The sequence below is a fragment of the Rhinoraja longicauda genome, chromosome 1 (genome assembly GCF_053455715.1).
Source record: "Rhinoraja longicauda isolate Sanriku21f chromosome 1, sRhiLon1.1, whole genome shotgun sequence".
In the NCBI taxonomy this organism is placed as follows: Eukaryota; Metazoa; Chordata; class Chondrichthyes; order Rajiformes; family Arhynchobatidae; genus Rhinoraja; species Rhinoraja longicauda.
In genome coordinates this window covers 28631816-28653239 of record NC_135953.1, presented here as the reverse complement: position 1 = coordinate 28653239, position 21424 = coordinate 28631816, and the positions used below count along the sequence as shown (strand labels likewise).

Sequence of the window (21424 nt, the reverse complement as noted above, 5' to 3'; positions counted from 1 at the left end):
GTGGGGCAGTACCTGTAGTCAGGATCAAACCAGGGTCTTAGTGCTGTAGACAGCAGCTCTACTGCTGTGTCACTATTCCTTGTTTCTATTACTGTAGTTTTTTTTGCTTCCTTGTTGAGTAACTGGAACTATTCCAACAATCCCACTACATCTCCATTACCCACATGGATCGCCTGAGATCTTTCCCTTCTTCCTTGAACTGAGTCCAATTCAGTTCCACTTCTCCCACAACTCTAATTTGCCTGGTTGAACTTGTTCTCGCATTGAGCAACCCTTTTTAAATTCCACTCACTTCCTGTAATTAAAGTAGCTATGAGTACACTTGGTAAGTTTGCAGATGACACCAAAATTGATGGTATACTGGACGCAGAAAGGGGCGCAGCAACTTCAACAAACCAGAAACAACACACAAATGTGACCGTTGCGACAGAGACTGTCACTCCCGCATTAGTCTCTTCACCCACAAGCGACGCTGCTCCAGCCGAGGTGTGAAGCAAACAGCCAACTAGGATGCAGCACCCATGGTCAGCCATGACAGAGGGGGCCTAAGAAAAAGACTGGACGGTGAAGAGAGTTATCCAAGATTACAGCAGGATCTAGATCAACTGGGAAAGTGGGCCAAAGAATGGCAATTGGTATTTAACTCGGACAATTGTGAGCTGTTGCACTTTGGTGAGACAAGCCAGGACAAAACATGCACAGTACATGGAGGATCTAGAGACTGTTGTAAAATGGAGAGAAAGTGGTGGGACAGGTAGATACAGAGGGGAAGAAGACATTTGGCATACTTTCCTTCATTGGTCAGTGCGTTGAGAACAGGAGTCGGGACAACATCTTACACCTGTACAGGATGTTGATGAGACCACATTTGGAGTATTATGTGCCATCTGGTAGCCCAGCTATGGGGAAAATGTTAACATAGAAAAATAGGTGCAGGAGTAGGCCATTCGGCCCTTCGAGCCAGCACCGTCATTCAATATGATCATGGCTGTTCATCTAAAATCAGTACCCCGTTCCTGCATTTTCCCCCATATCCCTTGGTTCCTTTAGCCCTAAGAGCTAAATCTAGCTCTAAAGCTAGAAAGGATACCAAAAAGATTTGCAAGGATGTTATCAGTATGAGGGTCTTGATTTAGTTCCCACATTTTGTCAAGCTACCTTCTTTCATGTATATTTGTGAGACTGTACAGTAATGATTAATAAGTTTTCAGATGCCACGAATGTGGGTGATATCATAGATAATTAAGAGGCTATCAAAAATTACAGCATGTTCTTGATCAGTTGAGCAAGTGGACTGAGAAATTGTTAATGGAGTTTAATGGCGAAAAATGTGAGTTGTTGCATTTTGCGAAGTCAATCCAGGACAGGACCTTCACAATGAAGGAAAGGCCCTGGCGAGTATTTAGAGCAGAGGGATCTAAGAGCATAGGTACATATTTCCCTGAAAGTGGTGTCACCGGTAGATCGGGTGGTCAAGAATGCTTTTTGTAGATTGGCCTTCATCAGTCAGGGTACTAAGCATAGAAGTTGGGACGTTATGTTACAGTTGGACAAGATATTGCCGAGACCACACACGGGCTATTGTGTTCAGTTTTGATTATCCGGCTATAGGAAGAATGTCATTTAGCTGGAAAGAGTTGAGAAAATTTGTGAAGATGTTGCTGGGACTTGAGGACCTGACTATAGGGAATGGTTGGGCAGGCTAGGACTTTATTCCTTGGAGTGCAGGAGGCTGAAGGGTGACCTTATAGAAGTGTATAAAATTATGAGGGGAATCGAAAGTCTTTTACCCAGAGTGGGAAATCAAAATCAAAAAAGGGCGGTACGGTAGCGCAGCGGTAGAGTTGCTGCTTTACAGCGAATGCAGCGCCGGAGACTCAGGTTCAATCCTGACTACGGGTGCTGCACTGTAAGGAGTTTGTACGTTCTCCCCGTGACCTGCGTGGGTTTTCTCCGAGATCTTCGGTTTCCTCCCACACTCCAAAGACGTACAGGTATGTAGGTTAATTGACTGGGTAAATGTAAAAATTGTCCCTAGTGGGTGTAGGATAGTGTTAATGTACAGGGATCACTGGGCGGCACGGACTTGGAGGGCCGAAAAGGCCTGTTTCCGGCTGTATATATATGATATGATATGACATATGTTTAAGATGAGAGGGACAAAATTTAATAGGATCCTGAGGGCCAACTTTTTCACTCAGAGTGGTTGGCAGAGTGGTGGAATTCTCTGCCTCAGAGGGCAGTGGAGGCCAATTCTCTGAATACATTCAAGAGAGAGCTAGATAGAGCTATTGAGGGCGTGCAGCGTAGGTTTACTAGGTTAATTCCCAGAATGGCGGGACTGTCATATGTTGAAAGACTGGAGCGACTCGGTTTGTATACACTGGAATTTAGAATTGAGAGGGGATCTTATCGAAACGTATAAGATTATTAAGGGGTTGGACATGTTAGAGGCAGGAAACATGTTCCCAATGTTGGGTGAGTCCAGAACCAGGGGCCACAGTTTAAGAATAAGGGGTAGGCCATTTAGAACAGAGATGAGGAAAAACTTTTTTAGTCAGACAGTTGTGAATCTGTGGAATTCTCTGCCTCAGAGGGCCGTGGAGGCCAATTCTCTGAATACATTCAAGAGAGAGCTAGATAGAGCTCTTAAGGATAGCGGAGTCAGGGGGTATGGGGAGAAAGCAGGAACGGGGTACTGATTGAGACTGATCAGCCATGATCACATTGAATGGCGGTGCTGGCTCGAAGGGCCGAATGGCCTACTCCTGCACCTATTGTCTATTGTCTAAAGCAGGAACGAGGTACTGATTGAGAATGATCAGCCATGATCACATTGAATGGCGGTGCTGGCTCGAAGGGCCGAATGGCCTACTCCTGCACCTATTGTCTATTGTCATATGGAACGAGCTGCTGGAGGAGGTGGTTGAGGCAGATACAATAACAACATTTAAAATATGCTTGGAGAAGTAATGGATAAGAGGTTTAGGGGTTTAGACCAAACGCATGCAAATGGGATTAGTTTACATGGGGCATCTTGGTTAGCTTTCATGAGTTGGGCCAAAGGGCTTGTTTCAGTGCTGTATGACTCTTAAGAGGCTGGATAGGCTGGGGCATTCCTCCCTGGACCATAGGAGGCTGATGTGTGTGTTTCATATAGGTATCGTAAAATCATGAGGGACATAGATAAGATGCATGGTTACTGTCTTTTTCCAAGGGTATGGGAGCCTAAAATTAGAGGAAGTAAGTTTGACGTGGGAAGTCAATTTCTGTATTATATAACTCCTGGACTTACAGTTTCGGGTTATACAAGTCTCTTTGTGGGATGGTTGAAACAGTAATAAAAACACAAGAGAGAGGGGAAGTAACCAGTCATTGGTTAGAGGCTGCACTGCCATTGAAACAAAAAAATGTTGGATCTAATCCTAAAATCAAAGCTGGTTTCTCATTTCCCAATATTCAGTGTATGGACAGCTTTTACAGTAAAGCAATGATTCACCTGTACTTCTATCATGTATGCTGCATCAAATGCAGAATTCTAGCCATTTTGCAGAATATCTCTTTTTGGTCTGGTGGTACTCCTGGGCTTCCAATGTAACATTTTAATTCTCCACCCCATTCCCATGTAGATCTTTCCTTTTGGACTTGTACACTAACACATTGAAGCTGAACCTGAGATTGAGGATCAGCAGTTGTCGTCTGACTTGGCACCTTATGGTATTCTGGACATGGCCTTTACTTCAACAATATTAGAAAATCCAAATTTCTGCTTTCTGCATTTCACTTTGAGTTTTATTCGTCTCTCATTTTCCGTTTTCATTTCCCAATTTAGGTATAAAAGCATGAGAGGAATAGATCAGATAGACGCATAGAGTCTCTTGCCAGAATAGGGGAATTGAGACCAGAGGACATAGATTTAAGGTGAAGGGGAAAGATTTAATAGGAATCTGAGGGGTAACTTTTTCACACAAGGAGTGGTGGGTTTATGGAATGAGCTACCAGATCCGGCAGTTGAGGCAGGGACTATCGCAGTGTTTAAGAAACAATTAGGCACGTACATGGATCGGACAGGTTTAGAGGGATATATATGGGCCAAATGCAGGCAGGTGGGACTAGTGTTGATGGGACAAGTTGGTCGATGTGGGCAAGTTGGGCCGAAGGACCTGCTTCCACGCTATACGACTATGACTCTTTGTCTGAATCCTGATATCAAGGTATGGAACTGCCTTACCACATTTTGTAGATCATAACTGAGTGGAGGACTTTGAATCAGGGGGCTGTACATTCAAACTACACTCAAAAGCTTAACCTTTGGGAGTGGGAATGTTTCCTGGTTGATGATCCGGTTGTTCAAATGAATGATTAAAACTGAAGCCCCCCCCACTGATCAAGTAAATGTTGACTTACATTTTGCAACTATTTTTTAATAATGAATGAAGCAAAAGTTGATGAAGAAAAGGTTGCTTCTGTAGGAAAGTCAGATAATCTCTTTCACTGTATGTTTCATTTATGCAAGAGAAATACTGCATTGATGTCATTTATTCGGAAATATTCCTTGTACAATAAACCAGCAATTTGGTCAAATATGTAGTACTGGGAAAATGAGTTGGAGCCTTGTTTAGTCCTAGGGATGCATTTCCAGGAATAAAAAATGCTATCGGAAATTGAGATGTAGGGGTAATTGCATCATTATACATAATGCATTACAGGGAACGCTGTTTCAGGCCCCAGATACAAATCCCTGCTTTCCCTGTTATTCTTCTGGGAACCTGGAGCATAACGTAATTCACTCAAGGCTGTTTTGGAAAGTTCACATTTACTTATGAGAGTTGGTGTTCAGCAGGTCAGGGAAGGCTACCCAAAGCTAAGATGAGAGGGTTTGCAGTTGTACAGGGCCCTGGTGAGACCGCACCTGGAGTACTTTGTGCAGTTTGTCTCCAAATTTGAGGAAGGACATTCTTGCTATTGAGGGTGTGCAGCGTAGGTTTACTAGGTTAATTCACGGAATGGCGGGACTGGCGAATGTTGAAAGACTGGAGCGACTAGGTTTGTACACGCTCGAATCTAGGATGAAAGGGGATCTTATTGAAACATATAAGATTATTAAGGGATTGGACAAGTTAGAGGCAGGAAACATGTTCCCAATGTTGGGGGAGTCCAGAACCAGGGGCCACAGTTTAAGAGTAAGGGGTAGGCCATTTAGAACAGAGATGAGGAAAAACTTTTTCAGTCAGGGAGTTGTAAATCTGTGGAATTCTCTGCCTCAGAAGGCCATGGAGGCCAATTCTCTGGATGCTTTCAAGAGAGAGCTAGATAGAGCTCTTAAAGATAGCGGAGTCGGGGGGGTATGGGGAGAAGGCAGGAACGGGGTACTGATTGTGAATGATCAGCCATGATCACATTGAATGGCGGTGCTGGCTCGAAGGGCTGAATGGCCTACTCCTGCGCCTATTGTCTATTGAAACGTCACCCGTTCCTTTTCACCAGAGATGCTGTCTGTCCCGCTGAGTTGCTCCAGCTTTTTGTGTCTATCTTCGGTTTAAACCAGCATCTGCAGTTCCTTCTTACACTTTGAACTTGACTTGATGCTATGTTGAAAATAAGAATTGAAGTCATACAATTATTATTGCATTATTGATTTCCAAATGTTTTTATCCCCATTCTTTATAAATTCCAATGACAGATTTATGTTTTAATAATCAAGTAGGCAAGAAAATAGAGCAGAGTTGAAATTGGCTTTGATTTGATAGTCAGCTGGCGGACTTACAAGGCCCACTGCTACTCGCATTTATATTTTTGTGATACTAAATTGTGCAGGTAGATTGGACTCTTGACATTGGGAGTTGGATGGAAGGTTAACACTGTTTTAGTCACTTTAGTCGCACAGTCCAACTAACCTTTCGGATTAGTATGTAGGTATTGTTTGTATGTGCGAAATTAATATTGTGGTTGGTTCATAATAGTAAACAGGAGAAACATAATAGCAAACAAAGGTTCATCGAGAATAACATGGAATATTCAGTATTGCTGGCATTCAATAAATAATATGTTCTTAGAGTGTGGCGTCCATTTACTTTGGGCATGGGTGTTTGAGCTATTTTTGTCCAAGACCCAACGAAGCTTAAAGTTTGCATTAATATATACAGAGTCATGTATGTTTTTAAATTAAGACAAAAAAAGATACAAAGTTCTGGAGTAACTAATGGGCCGGCAATATCTCTGGAGAATATGGATAGATGACATTTTGGGTGGAACCCTTCTTCAGTTTTTTTTTAGTGCCTGGGTTTAACATTATTTTAGATTAGCACAATGATGCGGCACAATATTTCTATTAACTCCATGAATGAATGTAGGATGACGTTGTAAAATTATTTGTTTGGTCTATTGTGTTTGCTTTGTATGTTTTGGAATTATTTATCAGTGAAATAAAGATGTTAGTGAATAATGTGGGGTTCCTATTTTTCTTTTCATGCAGTTGGAAAAAACAGGTTGAATAATCAATGCTCAAGCTCTCCATGGCAATGGCATTCAACTTCAGCAGTAGCAGCAGCAGCAGCAGCAGGACAGGTGGCTATGAAAGAAAAACCCCAGCTGAGAGAAAGGTAAACTGCAATTTAATCTGATGTTAAATCGTCGCAAGTGAATCGAGAGAGGTGGGGGGATGAGGAGCTGCATGGCCAGCTGGATATTTGTAGCATTTTTTGTCACTCTAGTATTTTTGATCTTATTATTGCTGGAATTTGACTTTGATGGTCTTCCGTTTGATGACAAAATTAGTTGATGGTAGAGACTTGTCCTGCTTAGATAAAGTGGAACAGTTCATAGCGCCTCATTTTTGTAAGGTCTAAAGCATCAAACCTGAAGCATAACACTATTCATTTGGGTGCCCTCTAATGCTTGATTTTTAAAGTGCATAGTTTAACGTTTTTGAGTTGGATAAGCTGGGTGTGTCCAATTCTCTGTAAGGGTGGGTACTTTATCAGGCATGCAAAACCATAGTTTTGTGAATGTCAGTTGCTACTTTGGATTCTTAAAGTTATCTTGCATTTAAACATGGTTTAAGCAAACATTCTCTTACGCAAGTTTAGTGCGTGTACAGATGGAGTGAAGATGTCTCTGTTCAGCAGATTGTACACCGCTCTATACTGCATACGTGGTCAAACTACAGAAAAGCAAGCTTACAGAGACCTAGTAGCTTATAATGATGCTATGAGAATATTACTTGAGACCTAGATGATGTAGTGCAAGTGAAATGTTTGTGGCTGCAGGAGTCAATACTTTACAAACTGTCTTAAGAAATATTATGTATACATTTATTTGCCGGATTAATGACTCTGAAAATGAAATCATCTTGGCCTTATCAAACATAAGGTTTAGCACTATGCGCTACCAATCTCAGCTGTGGAGACATTGGTATAGTTGTCTCGTTGTAGGACACTGATTTTTTTAATTTTTGGTTTAAAATCATGTATTGTGCTTTTGTATGTCATTTAATGTGCTTTTGGAAGTAATTTATTATTCTTTTTGTATGTAATTTATTGTGCCATTGTATGTAATTTATTGTGCTTTTGTATGTAATTTATTCTCTGTAATGTCTTGTCTTTTATCTGGACCTTGAGTCTGTAATAAAGTAAGTAAATATGGTGTACCTTGGTGTGTGTGCATCAAATGTTTGATTTTTAAATCCATGATCTCTTAAAAGACTATCAAAATCTTAACTTCATTATATTGATCAAAGATAATCTTGGACATAAAAGAAAATTATATAATACTTGCCACATGCTATTGTATGCATTGGTGTTAAATGTTGCAGTTGTCTATTTCCCCATGTATTATTGTGTGATGGAAGAAAAGCATAAAAGATGGGCCATTTAATACATCATGGACCAAAGCTGCTGTCAGAAAATATTTAGTTACTTTTGTGTAAGTTCACACATGGGCAGATAGACAAAAGTGCTGGAGTACCTCAGCGGGACAGGGAGCATCTCTGGAGAGAAGGAATGGGTGACGTTTCGGATCAAGACCCTTCTTCAAATATGGGCATGTGCATTTAAACACATTAAAAAGTTACTGTTAAAATTGTGATCTACCACTCACTTGAACATGTTAAACTGCATGAAGTTCCACTATTTGCACAGAGGATAGTTTCAAAAACTCTTCCAAAAACTTAGTTCAATGTTAAAAGTCCCTTTTTAAGGACATGCCACTGATCAAAAACGTAATCACTAACAACCTCTCAAATTCAAAATTCACCCATTTACCTTTATCGCATCTTGAAATAGTTGATCAATGATGTGTCAAAACAACAAACGTCAGAACAAGCAATAATCTGCTTGCAAAACTTGTGGGTTCCACATAGAATAACGCTGGCTCCACTTTACATTTATCTGCCCTTCTGTGTTGCCACCACCAACTCTCCTTTATTCAATGCTCAGTATAGTCCACTCTTTGAAATCCTCGTGACTGTTCTTGATGACATGAAGAATGATTGTCATGATCCATTACCACAAACTTTTTCACCCTTAAGTCAGTCAAACAGCACTTAAGTGGCCACATCATTACAGGTGCTCCCACTTTTGACCTGGAGGTTCACCGTGTCTCACATGTTAACTAATGGGACTTTGCAATGTCCCTAAGGCCAAGTTCAAACCATGTTAATTCAATTGACTGTTCTATTTATTACCTTAAAACTCTTCCCACTGGCGATGGCTGAAATAATATTCTAACACTGCATGCCAGATAAATAATCAGACTGCAGATTTCTTATATATGCACTTGCAGTATTTTTGTCTTGGATATCAATATTAAACCTATGCATTGTAGAATTGCAGTTGAGACTACTGGGTATACTCCACGGGGTGGGGGAGGGAATAAAACGGGGTGGGGGAGGGAATTTGTAGAGACTGCAAGGAATCAGAGTAGACGCTTGACATTTTCTTGACACTAGTTTACTGCTCCTTCCTGTTATACTGGTATTCTATTCAGTGGATCTTTTTCATTTTCTTTCACAACAATTAGACTCTGCTTCATCAAGAGTTTTGGGGAGGATTTTGGCAGTACGAGACTTATCTCTAACCTCATCTATTTATGTGTGTTGAAAAACTTGCATACTGTGTTATAACCAGCGAGCAGGTGCCACTGGCTGCATGTTTTAAAGTAGCATGGGATTGATTGGGTTAATTGTCATGGTAGTACTTTTACTGGCAGTGTTTCTTTCTAGTATTCTCCTTGGGATCATTTCCTGCTTTAGAGGTCTTCAAAATTGACAGGGTCAAAATAATATTCTGTTCTGATCACCAGTATTTTTACAATAATCTTAGTACTTACTGTAAATGATCCATGAAAGATTCCAAGCTTTAGCTAATTTTGAGGCCCGTAAAGCAATACTGTGTATCGTTATTATGTTGAGATCACTGACTGTATTTCAAGAAAAAGCATTAAATGAAAAACAATTTGTAATGCTCTTCATTTCAGAATAGTTCTGATTTTTTATGAATATAGTTTCAACCAATGTACATTTTTTATGGCAGATAATTTGCATTGCATGTTACTGTGCTTAACAATTTCCATGTTCATCAATTTATTAGAAAACCCAAGACTGGTATCCTCATGTTAAATATGGGAGGTCCTGAAACATTAGATGATGTTTATGATTTCTTGCTTCGACTTTTCATGGATAAAGACCTGATCCCCCTTCCAGCCCAAAGGTAAATGCATAAAGTATGTATTAAAGTTTAACTAACTTAGCTTTTAGTGACAAAATGTAATCCCTCCAATATTCAGATGCTGATACGAGGTTCCCAGGCTCATTTTTGCAGCTCATTTTAAATAAAGGCAAAACATTAGGCACCCTCCAATCTTCTGCTACATCTTTTGTGGCTAAAGATGGTTCAAATGTTTTTGTCAGACCCTGTGCAATTTCTTCCTTAACTTGCCACAATATTCAGCCAGCCATGGATTTATCCACCTTAATATGCAACCAGATCATCAACGCCTCATGTTTTGTAATATGGATATGTTTCAAGACATGAGCTATTCATTTCCCTTAATCTCTTAGCTTTCATGACCTACTCCATGCTAAATACTGCTGAAATGTTCTTTTAAAACCGTGCCCATCTCCTGTGGATTCATATACGAGTGACCACATTGATCTTTGAGGAACCTATTCTCTCATTAGTTACAGTTTTGCTCTTAATGTACTTAAAGAATCTCTTGGGATTCTCCTTCACTTACCATCTGCAAGTTCTCTCTCATATCCTCTTGAATTTCATCTTTGGTGTACTATTTTAAAACTATTAGAATGATCTATACTACGTTTAAGCAGTATATTGCACATTTTAGCATTCATTATTGTGGTCAAATATTTGCATGTACTTAAGTAAACAAGCTCCATATAGTATTATGTCTTTTGTATGGAGCATTTAGCAATTGTAATGTACACTTTCTGAATTTTGATTGTGGAATCATTTTATAAGCAGAGTACAACAATTGTTTTACACAGTTGATCTAAATGATTGAATTTGTTTGGTTAATTGACTGATTTCTTAGATGTCCCGTGTAAGGAAAATTTAAGAAAAACTAAGAAATTTAAGAAAAGAAAAAGAGTGGGTCGCTTGTATTCACTGGAATTTAGAAGGATGAGAGGGGATCTTATAGAAACATATAACATTCTTAAGGAATTGGACAGGCTAGATGCAGGAAAAATGTTCCCCATGTTGGAGTCTAGATCCAGGGATCACAGTTTAAGAATAAGGGGTGGGCCATTTCGGACTGAGATGAGGAAAAACATTTTCACCCAGAGAGTTGTGAATCTGTGGAATTCTCTGCCTCAGAAGGCAGTGGAGTCCAAATCACTGGATGTTTTCGAGAGAGTTAGATTTAGCTCTTAGGGCTATCGGAATCAAGGGATATGGGGAAAAAGCAGGAACGGGGTACTGATTTTGAATGATCAGCCACGATCATATTGAATTTTTTCACCCAGCGAGTTGTGAATTTGTGGAATTCTCTGCCACAGAGGGCAGTGGAAGCCAAATCACTGGATGGATTTAAGAGAGAGTTAGATAGAGATCATGGGGCTAGTGGAATCAAGGGATATGGGGAGAAGGCAGACACGGGTTATTGATTGTGGACGATCAGCCATGATCACAATGAATGGTGGTGCTGGCTCGAAGGGCCGAATGGCCTACTTCTGCACCTATTTTCTATGTTTCTAAAAGCTTCATTAAATTTTACCTTTTTAGAGCAGAAAATCTCCTCATCATGTCTTGATGTCTGTGTAAGAAACACAGATCCCATATTCCCTTTTGTGCTGACTGTAATGTTCCAAGAGACAATAATAGCAATTTAACTTTAGGAATATTTCTTCCAGCAAACTTGCTCCTTTTATTGCAAAACGGCGTACTCCAAAGATTCGTGAACAGTATGACAGGATTGGTGGAGGGTCTCCAATTAAAAAGTGGACAGCCATGCAAGGCGATGGGATGGTAAAACTGCTTGATGAAATATCTCCAGAAACAGGTATATTTGCCCATAAAGTTCCACCAACAAAACATTATTGATTTCCTTTTTATTCTCCATCACTGTTGGGAGAATTATTCTCCATCACTGTTGGGTGATTAAAACCATTCTGGAAAGTAACATGGAAACTAGACATTTTACCAATCGACATTGGAAAGGCCTTTTTGAAGGATTGCTCTGAGACATCATTTGAGGAAAGGAGTAAAAGTTTATGCTGCTATATTTAGGACAGATAGTAAGAACTTTTTTGCTCTTATTAAAATGTTGTGCCAGGTAAGATAGGAGGAGTCCCAATTCTAGGTTTTAAGTAGGTTGGGACTCTAGGCTTTACAGGAGGTAAAGTTACTTTGTCAAAAAATTAAAAGCCCAATGGAACTATCTAAATTAGCAATTAGGCTTGTATACACTGGAATTTAGAAGGATGAGGGGGGATCTTATTGAAACATATAAGATAATTAGGGGATTGGACACATTAGAGGCAGGAAACATGTTCCCAATGTTGGGGGAGTCCAGAACAAGGGGCCACAGTTTAAGAATAAGGGGTAGGCCATTTAGAACGGAGATGAGGAAGAACTTTTTCAGTCAGAGAGTGGTGAAGGTGTGGAATTCTCTGCCTCAGAAGGCAGTGGATGCCAGTTCGTTGGATGCTTTCAAGAGAGAGCTGGATAGAGCTCTTAAGGATAGCGGAGTGAGGGGGTATGGGGAGAAGGCAGGAACAGGGTACTGATTGAGAGTGATCAGCCATGATCGCATTGAATGGGGGTGCTGGCTCGAAGGGCTGAATGGCCTACTCCTGCACCTATTGTCTATTGTCTATAAATTGGATCCAATATTGGCAGGAAGCAAAGGGTCCAGTTCACATATGTTTCTATGACAAGTATGCTTTTTGCTATTGAGATTCCACTTGGCTCAGTACATAGAGCTTTTTGTAATGTACGCCAAGGAATAAAGTTCCAGCTTGCCCAATTTTTCCCTATAGTTCAGACCCTCGAGTCCTGGCCACATCTTTTTAAATCTTTTCTGCACTCTTTCCATCTTGGTTCTTTTCCTTAAGTTTGCGAAATATCTGCTGTGAATTTTGCACTTAGGATTTTGTAAATTTGTAGCTCTGACTAGTTAGACAGTCAAAGTCTCTAAACTGCTTTCTTTAAATTCTGAGAATTGGTCGCAAAGAAACGCCCTTCAACCTCTCCTTGATTTAAATAGTGGATAATATGGACGAAGACAGCAAACGACCCTGTGGTACACTGCTGAACTGAATAGATAAGAGTAACTGAAGGTTGAGAGAGAAGCCAACAATGTTTGCACTCTCAAATGGTTAGAACAATTCATATGATAACCGCTACTTAAAATGCTGTTTCCTCGAGTTTTTATTTGACAATGGTAAAAAAATTGTGTATCAAAGTCGAAATGGTGTGTAACTTTTTAGTTCTTGCTGGGTTTTCACTGTTAATCATCAAACTTTCCACCCGAAATTTATATTTATTCATTTTCCAGGATCTTGGAGTTGTTGACAAGGCCAACTGGAGAGACTTCAGTTTCTAAGTGGCTGGTCCAGTTGACCTTTTTTTATTAAGCAGTATTTGCTTGAACCTTGCTTAAATTGACCCACTGCCAACTTTATTCAGTCCAAGTAACAAGCCTTCAAAACCATGGTGTTTTTTTCAGCGCCACACAAATTTTACATTGGCTTCCGATATGTTCATCCATTGACTGAAGAGGCAGTGGAAGAGATGGAGAAAGATGGCATAGAGCGAGCAGTAGCATTTTCACAGTATCCTCAATATAGCTGTTCTACCACAGGTAATACTCGTTAAATGTGTATATTGAAAATTGCTATTCAATAAAAATGTGCACATTTTGAAAACTCCATTTCAGTGTTAAGCTAACTTCTGGATTTTAAACTTATTGAAGAAGTTTTTACTGCTTAAGTTTTTTTTTGCTTGACCTATCTCCCGATAATGGCATAAGAGTAAGACAAGCCAAGGGTATGACTGATAGCTATCAAAGCTTATTGCCAAACTTGTCCTGAATATACACCAGTCCAGTTTTAAGATCAGCATTAATTATTGTAAATTTCTGAAGAGATTGCAGTTCTTTTTTTCTTCCACCAAACTTAGATTAGAGCTGAGTTTGTGAAATGAACTGATGTTACCTGAGCCCTCGTTTCCAAATTGTCACCATCTCCATTCAGATATGTTTCTTTCTCCACCTTATCTATTTCTAAAGATTTGACATCCACCACACTCTGATACAGAGAATTCAAGACATTTGCTAAACTCCGAGAGAAGAAATGTCTGTGCACTTCATCTGGTCCCTTATTTTATAATTATGTCCCCTTGGTCATGACTTTCCCAGAATGAAAGCATCTCAACATCTGCCATGTCAAGCCCCTTTAGGATCTTGTATGTCTCATTTTCCTGAATTCCAGGGAATACAGAAGTAAGGTGACCAGCTTCTCTTGATAGGGCAATCCTCTCATTTCAGAAATTAGCTTGTGAAATTTATTTGGATTGCATCAATTGCTACTACATCTCTTTTTAGGTAAAGGGGGCTAAAATTATGCACAGTATTCAAGGTCGAGCCTACATTATAACTAACCTTCCCTACTTTTCAAACTCTAATCCCCATGTAATAAATGGTAAAATTCTGTTTGCCTTTTTAACCGCTTGCTGAATATCACCTGCTAACCTTTTATGATTCATGCACTGGAACACCTAGATCCCTCTGAATTTCACTCAATTGTTGATTTTGACATTGTGTAAGTTCTAAATTTTTCATTCAATTTGTCATTTGTCAGAAATACCTATCTATTCTCTCTGGAGAGGTTGTGTAACCCGCTGAGTTACTCCAGCACTCAAGGTTCCAGCATCTACCGTTCCTTGTTTTGTTATTGAGACAGGATGTTCAGAAGTAAACACAAAATGCTAGAATAACAACAAACCATGCAGCTTCTCTGGAGTGAATGAATAGGTGATGTTTTGGGTTGGGACCTTTCACGACTGTATCATGACTTCCAGACACTTGTACTCAATGTACATCAAGGGGACCAATGATGGCAAGCATACCATATACCTCCTTTAACACTTGGGGAATTATGGACTTAGACCTTAAGATCCTTCTTTACATCAATGCTGTTAAGGGTCTTCCCATTAATTGCACGTTTTCTCCTTGCATTCGACCTCCCAAAGTGCAACACCTCACACTTGGTCGAACTTGTCTCCATTTGCCATCTCTCCATCTAATTCTGTAGCTGATCTATATCCCACTGCATACTGCAACAGCCTTCCTCACGGTCTGCGACCCCCCCCCCCCCCCCCCACCCCAGCAATCTTGGTGTCAACTACAAACTTACTAACCAATGTTTACAACCCTTTATCTTCTTTCGGTAAGCCAGTTATGAATCTACAACCGAGTCATTGTTAATCTCATGCATCTTAACCTTCTGGATCTGCCTACCTGAACAAAACTGTGGGATTTTCTTTAATCTGACTAGACAAAGGCATTTCGTGCCCCCTTTTACCCCTTAATTGCCTCTCTTGAGTTATTTCCTCTTTGCCTTATAGTCCTCAAAGGTCCTGTCTGATTTCACCTTCTTAAACCTTGCATGCGCTTCTCTTTTGACCAAATGTACATCCTCCTTCCCTCACCTTGGTTCCCTTACTTTGCTATCCTAAGGTTCCCTTACTTATCCCTCCTCCTTACTGCCACATGCCAGTCCTGAACTTTGATCAACTGGCCTGTAAATGACTCCCCAATGTCAGATGTGGATATGCTCCATAATAACTGCCTCCAATGAGCCCTCCCAGCTCCGACCTAATAATGTTGCAGTTTTACTTGCTCAATTTAGTACCTTCCTGCAAAATCCAACCTTCTCCCTATTCAAAACAGTCCTAAAACTAATGGAGATTTGATCGCTATCTCCTTGCTCTTCCACTGAAAATACCAGTCACCTGGCCAGACCCACTTCCCACACAAGGTCCAGTATGTTCCCTTCTTGGGTTGGACTACCCACATACTGTTTCAAGAAATCTTGGATACACCTAACAAAGTCTGCCCATCTAAGCATTTGGCAGTATTGAGGAAGTTAAACTTACCCAATAATACAACCCTTTGACATCTTTCAGCAATCTGTCTGCATGTCTGTTCCTCAATCTCCCGCTTGCTATTGGGGGGCCTAGAGTACAATCCCATGAGTCTGCTTGCACCTTTCTTATTTTTAAGTTCTACCCATATCACCTTATAGTATATACTTCTGTACCACAGATTTAAATGACTCTGACTCTGATCCCTTGTCCACATTCACTCTCGTACTGATGCCACGAGGTCTACTCTTTTAAACTCTTATCTCAATCTTGCTGATATCCAGTCAAAATGCTCCCTTGGCCCTTATTGGAATTGTACATAATCACACAAGGTTCTGACTCGTAATCTTTGAAAATGAAAGAACTCGAGTTCCTCTCACAGAACTAGAGTTCTTTACTTTGGGTTCATACAGTTTTCAAGGTTTGGAGGAGTGTAATCATTTCTCGCCTCACGGTCTTTCTTTACTCATCACTGCTGGTACAATTCAGCACACTAGCTCCCATACATATCGTCTCAATTTAAAATTAAACACGTATTCTAAAACAAGTGTTGCTCATATTATTTACTGTTGGAAGATTATGTTGAAAACTTGAAACATGAACACTGACCAGATTGAAATCTCTTGAAGTACTGAATCTTTGATTATTGTCTTTCTTTTTAGGGAGTAGTTTAAATGCAATTTATCGATATTATAACAGCAAGAGCATGGAGCCAAAGATGAAATGGAGTACTATAGACAGGTGGCCAACACATCCCTTATTAATTCAGGTAAGGTTGGTAGTGGATGAACAAATTGTAAGATATCTTTTGTTGGTTGCTTTGTTTATCATATTCACTTCAGGAAGCATGATGAGAGTCATGATGGTTATTGTCATCTACCTGCTGGGCATCAAAGGTATAGGAAATAGACTGTTCGGAGCTTTAAGTTCAAAGTCTTGCATCTGTTTCTAGGGTGTTCATGTGTTGTTCTTGTTGAAGTCATGAATGTTCTTGTTGAAGTCTGAAAACTGGAAGCATTGAAGGGTCTGCTGTGCTCTTTTACAACTAGCACTCAGTGAAGGGAGCTATGATTTTGGGAAGTCACTCGAGGAAATACCATGTCTTAATTTGGTGTTGATTATGGAGCTGACAATCACATTATTATAATTACAATGATTATGACATTTCCTAATGTGTTCATTTTTTTTGGACAGGACTCTTTTTAAAATTTCTTACTTGGAGCAAATTAATCAATTTTATTAAACTGCATCTTATTGTATATTCGTAATTGGAAAGTTATTTTACTTTTAATGGATTAAGCATAACAGATTTGATTTATCTTCCAGTGTTTTGCAGATCTTGTCCAGCAGGAACTTGATCGATTTCCACTGGATAAAAAAGATGATGTAGTCATTTTATTCTCTGCTCATTCACTACCGATGTCTGTAAGTGGCTTAAACCAATCTTGTATTTAAAAGCATGAAAAACCTGAACAGGTCCTATTACGGATCCTGACACTGCCTTTTGATATTTGTTGAACCTGATCTATTCTCATAAAGACATATTATTCTAATCACGCAGTCATATGTACTTTAAACACTTTCTTTTAATTCATGGATGACTGGAATGTAAAGACCCAAATCAGACTGGATTGCTAAAGAATGGAGGGATATACGCCGTGCGAGTTAGACTGAAGGGCATGTTTCTGTGTTATGTAACTCTGTGGCACATTAACTGTATTTTCTTCCCATAGATGATGTCTGACCTGCTAAGTATTTTCAGTACCTACTATTTTAATTTTAAATTCTTAGCATTTGCAGGTTTTTTCATTTTCACATTCTGCATGAAACTGGAGTGGGCTTTTATCCCAAGAGAGGGGATTCCTGCCCCCCCCCCCCCCCCCCCCGTGACGATAGGGACTTGTTTTAGAAAGTACTGAGATCAATTATTGACGGTCTAAATAACTGTGTTGTTGTTGTTATAATATATTCAGAACTTTACCGTTTATATTGTATGACTAATGTTTTTAACGTGTTTAACATTTGCCAATCAATGGATTTAGGTTTCAAGCTTCAATAGAAAAGCAAAATAGTCATAGTCAGGTCATACAGTACATACAAGTCTTGTGCCCCACCACCACCACCATGTCCATGCTGACCATGGAGTCTTAACTATACCAATCCCATTTACCAATGCTTGGTCCATAGCCCTCTATGCCTCTGGCAATTCAAGTGCTCATCCAGATGCTTATTCGCTGTTGTGAGAGTACCTGCCTCCTCCACCTTTTTAGTTTAGTTTAGAGGATAGTCCCAGCCTCAACTACCTCCTCTGGCAGCTTGTTCCATACACCCACCACCCTACACACACTAGGGCCAATTTACATTTATATCAAGCCATTTAACCTACAAATCTGTATGTCTTTGGAGTGTGGGAGGAACCCGAAGATCTTGGAGAAAACCCATGCAGGTCACGGGGAGATTGGGCAAACTCCATACAGACAGCACCCATAGTCAGGATTGAACCCGGGTCTCTGGTGCTGTAAGGCAGAAACTCTACCGCTGCGCCACCGTGCCGCCTTGGGCAATGTTTTCCAGATTGCAACAACCTCTGGATAAAGATATTGTTGCTTCCCTTTAAACCTCTTATTCAATGATACCTCACCTTAAACCAATGCCCACAGTAGCCTTGGGTACCTCAGCCAAGGAGGAAGGCTTCATAATTTGATACCCTTCTATCATGTACCCCCTCAGCGTCTTCTTCCCCAAGGCAAACAAATCCAGTTTATCCTTGCAAGTGAACCATTCCATCCCGGGCAAAATATTGGCAAATCTGCACCATATCCAATGTAATAATTTCCTTCCTGTGCTGTGGACGTCAGGAAGGATCTATGAAGAGAGAAACAGAGTTTAATTCTCTGATATATCTCTTATTCCTAAGAATATTGATGTACTGCATATTGTAAATATTATCTGTTTATTATCCTATCTAACACAAAGCTCAGCATCTCAAGAGTTGGGAGTGAAAAGTTTGGTGTTATTTTAATTTTAGGTTGTAAATCGAGGTGACCCTTATCCTCAGGAAGTCGGAGCAACTGTCCAGAGAGTCATGGAGACACTAAATTTCAGCAACCCATACAGGCTGGTGTGGCAGTCCAAGGTAACCTACTAATATATTCAATATTTTTCTTTATTAATGTTATTTGTATTGGTTTATGTGTACCATGATCATGAAAAGTTGTACTTGATTTTAAATTGATTGTATCAATGTCTGGTATATCTGATCTGGTTGGATAGCATTCAAAACAAAGCTTTGTGACAATAATAAACTTCAATAATAGAAACATAGAAACAGAAAAAAAGGTGTAGGAGTAGGCCGTTCGGCTCTTTGAGCCATTCAATATGATCATGGCTGATCATCCGAAATCAGTAACAAGGACAGAATCCCCCTTGTCCTCGCCTTCCACCCCATCAGCCAGTGTATCCAACAAATCATCTTCCAACATTTCCATCACCTCCAACGGGATCCCACTACTGGCCACATCTTCCCATCTCCTCCCCTTTCTGCATTCCGCAGAGACCGTTCCCTCCGTAACTCCCTGGTCCACTCGTCCCTTCCTACCCAAACCACCCCCTCCCCGGGCACTTTCCCCTGCAACCGGAGATGCAACACCTGTCCCTTTACCTCCCCCCTCAACTCCATCCAAGGACCTAAACAGTCTTTCCAGGTGAGACCTGCACCTCCTCCAACCTGCACCTCCTCCAACCTCATCTATTGTATTCGCTGCTCTAGATGTCAATTTCGGCGAGACCAAACGCAGGCTCGGCGATCGTTTCGCTCAACACCTTCGCTCAATCCACCTTAACCAACCTGATCTCCCGGTGGCTGAGCACTTCAACTCCCCCTCCCACTCCCAGTCTGACCTTTCTGTCATGGGCCTCCTCCAGTACCATAATGAGGCCCACCGGAAATTGGAGGAACAGCACCTCATATTTCGCTTGGGCAGCTTGCAGCCCAACGGTATGAACATTGACTTCTCCAACTTTAGATAGTTCCTCTGTCTCTCTCTTTTTCCCCCCTTCCCAGTTCTCCCACTATTTGTCTCCACCTATATCCTTTCTTTGTCCCGCCCCCCTGACATCAGTCTGAAGAAGGGTTTCGACCCGAAACGTCACCCATTCCCTCTCTCCTAGATGCTGCCTGACCTGCTGAGTTACTCCAGCATTTTGTGATATCTTCGATTAGTACCAGCATCTGCAGTTATTTTCCTATCCTAAGTCAGTACCTCGTTCCTGCTTTCTCCCCATATCCCTTGATTCCGTTAGCTCTAAGAGCAATATCTAATTCTCTCTTGAAAACATCCACAAATTGGTCTCCACTGCTTTCTGTGGCAGCGAATTTCACAGATTCACAACTCTCTGGGTGAAATCGTTTTTCCTCATCTCAGTCCTAAATGGCCTACCCCTTATTCTTAAACTGTGACCCCTGGTTCTGGACCCCTCCAACATCACTTTCCTGCATCTAGCCTGTTGAATCCCTTAAGAATTTTAACTTCAGATCACCCTGAGGGCAGCACGGTTGCGCAGCAGTAGAGTTGATGCTTTACAGCGCCAGAGACCCAGGTTCGATCTTGACTACGCGTGCAGTCTGTACGGAGTTTGTACATTCCCCGCATGACCTGCGTGGGTTTTTTCTGGGATATTCGGTTTCCTCCCACACTCCAAAGACGTACAGGTTTGTAGGTTAAGTGGCTTTCGAAAAATTGTAAATTGTCCCCAGCGTGTGTAGGATAGTGTTAATGTGCGGGGATCGCTTGCCATTGTGGACTCTGTGGGCCGAAGGGCCTGTTTCTGCGCTGTACCTCTAAGCTAAACTATTGGTCTTTAACTATTGGAATATTCCAACCCAGGCAACAACCTGGTCAATTTCCCTCTGCACTCCCTCCAGTCCGAACGTGACCTTTCAGAAATCATGTATATCTCCACAGCAGGTCAACATTAATGCTCCCTTGATGCCCGATTGCGTAACAGACAAAATTAAATCACTTTGCAAGCAAATGATGAAAGAACAGCAATATCATAGATCTGTATCTAAATGTGTTTTGTTGCAACAAAAATCGTGAATCAGGGAGGGGAGCCTTGGAAGAAATGATAGAAATTGGCTCGATTGGTTTTTGATTCATATATGACACTTAGCTCTGCCTAGCTCATTCTATAGCTAGATTAAGCACTTCAGAAATGACGAGACTCTAAACTGGTTTTACAGTAAGCTTTGGCAAATGAAAACGTGAATCACCTTCACAAAGTGAATTTTCATAGATCTCGTCAGCACGAATAACTTTGAAGTCTATGAAGTATGATTCACTTTCTGGAAACTCTCAAAGGATTACTCAATGTCTTAGTAAAGATAAATGAACAATCATACTGAAAGGCTTTCTTCCTGTTCCTAACCCAAACTAAAGTTGCTTTAAACAAAAAGAGGCACATAGTGTTAGAGCAACTCAGCGGATCAGGCAGCGTCTCTGGAGAACATGGATAGATGATGGATAGGTTTCGGGTCGGAAACCGTTCTTCAATCTGAAGAAGGTGTTGTCTGACCCATTGAGCCACTCCAGCACTCTGTGTCTCTTTTCTTTTTATACCAGCATCTACAGTTCCTTGTTTCTCAATTTGCTAAATGTGTCTGTTCAAAAATCTGTTTCAAAATATAGAGGTGCCAAAAGTGGCGGGGGGAAATGGTTAGTTTAGTTTAGTTTATTGTCACGTGTAGTGAGGCACAGTGAAAAGCTTTTGTGGCGTGCTAACCGGACAAATGTTTGGGGTGGCGCAACGGTAGAGTCGCTGCT

General features: G+C 40.7%; 1 protein-coding gene across 2 annotated transcripts in view; it reads left to right on the top strand.

Moving 5' to 3' along the window:
* fech (ferrochelatase) overlaps positions 1–21424 on the top strand; it is a 32739-nt gene that overhangs the window by 408 nt on the left and 10907 nt on the right. For both annotated transcript variants that reach the window (XM_078424771.1, XM_078424848.1), the window contains exons 2-8: positions 6476–6602; positions 9588–9707; positions 11369–11517; positions 13186–13320; positions 16265–16371; positions 16929–17027; positions 18631–18738. In XM_078424771.1, coding sequence (XP_078280897.1) covers positions 6476–6602; positions 9588–9707; positions 11369–11517; positions 13186–13320; positions 16265–16371; positions 16929–17027; positions 18631–18738 — 845 coding nt within the window. The remainder of the gene's footprint in view (positions 1–6475; positions 6603–9587; positions 9708–11368; positions 11518–13185; positions 13321–16264; positions 16372–16928; positions 17028–18630; positions 18739–21424) is intronic.